Source organism: Aplysia californica, unplaced genomic scaffold (assembly GCF_000002075.1).
Source record: "Aplysia californica isolate F4 #8 unplaced genomic scaffold, AplCal3.0 scaffold00141, whole genome shotgun sequence".
NCBI classification, from domain to species: Eukaryota; Metazoa; Mollusca; class Gastropoda; order Aplysiida; family Aplysiidae; genus Aplysia; species Aplysia californica.
The window spans coordinates 463,020-465,449 of NW_004797411.1; the positions used below are offsets into that span (position 1 = coordinate 463,020).

The window sequence follows — 2,430 nt, forward strand, 5'->3', positions numbered from 1 at the left end:
ACTCTTCCCTCAGACGTTTTCGTGTGTGTGTATGTATGTGTGTGCGTCGGTGACGTACGTTCTCTGCGCCCACCGCCCAGGCGTTTTCGTTTGCGTATTTATTGCTTCTCTCCATCTTTCCCTCTCTCTCTCTCTCTCTCTCTCTCTCTCTCTCTCTCTCTCTCTCACTCTTTTTCAGGCGCTAATCCTTGAGAGCATAAGGACAGCGCATATGGACAAGATTGTGTTTTGTGCGAGATTGGATTTAACACTATTTGAACTCCAAAGTTGGTGACTTTCATAGAATTTCATGGAAGTGTACAGTGATATACGGATAATATGTTAGAGTAACACCATCTTTCTCGAACTGTAAGTAGGATTTTCTCCATTGAATAAAAAATCAAAATCAAAATCAAAATCTCACCTTTCTCTCTCTCTCTCTCTCTCTCTCTCTCTCTCTCTCTCTCCCTCTCTCTCTCTCCCTCTATCTCTCTCTTTCTCTCTCTCTCCCCCCTCTCTCTATCGCTCTCTCTCTATCTATCTATCTCTTTCTCTCTCTCTCCCTCTCTCTCTTTCCCTTTCTCTCTCTCTATCTATGTATCTATCTTTCGGCATATTATATATATATATATATATATATATATATATATATATATATATATACCGTCAGGGGGGCTCTCGGGGTCTAGAGGTTAAGGTGTTCGCCTCTCATTCCATAGGTTCTGGCTTCGAATCCGGATAGCGACGGGGAATTTTCCTCACTAATTGTTTTTTCCCTTTCACATCTTTTACTGTTCTCTAACAATGTTCTATCGTCTGCTTGCTGCCCCTACACTGTCACACACACACACACACACACACACACACACACACACACACACACACACACACACACACACACACACACACACACACACACACACTCACTCACTCGCACACACACACACACACGCGCGCGCGTGCACACACACACACACACACACACACACACACGCACACACACACACTCTCACACGCACGCATACACACACACTTCTTGTCGTTTCTGTATACTTTTTCATCTTCCCTGAACTAGATTTAATTTTCTTGGACGTATCTATCGTCAAACGTCACTAAAATGTACATGTATTGTGATTTGCATGCGACTTGTTTTGTTTGTTCCAACATGAATGTTTTTTTATCTGACTGTTCTGAATTGTTCCATTTTGATTGCTTGATATCTTAGGTGATTGGTAACTTGTTACATCGTTAATTGTAGGTTAAGTTGTGCGCCAACTAATTTTTTAAGAACTTGGTTGAAAGACCAATATATCGAGAACTGTATGTGCATTAATTCTCTGTTTGAATGACTGAGAAAACTTTGAATTGATTAGTTCTCTCCATCTTTCCCTCTCTCTCTCACTCTTTTTCAGGCGCTAAGCCTTGAGAGCATAAGAACAGCGCATATGGACAAGATATGTTATTATATGTTATTAATTCAGTCTCGTTTTATGGAATGACAGAAAACTACAAGAGATAAAAAAAGAATGAGTTTGTTTTCTTTTTCTTGGAATATTTTGGAATTAGATAAGCGAATCACTAGATGCCTAACACAAAGATTAGATAGTCCACGAGTAAAACTTTCACTAAATTCTCTCCAGTGTAAGTTATTGGGTGTTCGCTGAATAGTATCAGGTATTATAAAAGAAAGGACCCATTTAAAAGGCAATAACTCACCATCTTTAAACCAATTTCAACCAAACTTTAAAGAAATAACATTCAACTAGGAAGAAGTTACATTTCTTAGTATGAAAGAAATCAACAGACTTGTTTTAAAAAAATCAAGATTTTACAATTTCCTCCAAAATTGAGTGAAACGCAAAACTTTGCAGTTTCTTAAAAATCAACCTTTTTTTCTATTTCAAATAGTCGCTGTTTGTGAATAGAAGAGCAAATTTATACAACATTGATATTGTCAATTTTTTTCTGGGATTTCCAGATGTTGGCTTTTTTTCTCAATAAAAGCTCCAGTACGCCACCCAAAAAAATTGAATAACCCTGTGTCATGTTTCTGGGTTGCTTATTTGGACATTGAGTTTCAATTATCTATTAGTTTGTGAACTATTTTTGTAAACCGTGTCTGTCCAAAAACCCAAAAGTTATGAAGAGGCTGAAGTTGGAAGTTTATAACCTAATAGAACTGAAAAGGGCGTTAAACTCACTCATTTATTTATTTACGAGAGTTCTTCTACTTCTGATTGTTCTGCCCCCCCCCCCCCTCCCGCAGGTCAACAGCGTGATACAGTAAGCCAGGACTATTACCCTGGATGTCTGCCGGGATTCGCCATGCCCTCCGCTAGCCCCATGTATACGGTACGTTCAGAAAGATAATAATATGGGGTGTTTGTTTTGTTGTTTGTTTGTTACTCGTAATAATATTACTTATATTAATATTATATAATATGATATATT

At 38.2% G+C, this 2,430-nt stretch overlaps 1 protein-coding gene across 1 annotated transcript in view; it reads left to right on the top strand.

Moving 5' to 3' along the window:
* Positions 1–2,430, top strand: part of LOC101860736 (probable serine/threonine-protein kinase DDB_G0282963) — a gene marked incomplete in the record, with an annotated part of 83,344 nt that overhangs the window by 69,023 nt on the left and 11,891 nt on the right. Inside the window, 1 exon segment of the mRNA XM_035969370.1 lies at positions 2,246–2,331. Coding sequence (XP_035825263.1) covers positions 2,305–2,331 — 27 coding nt within the window.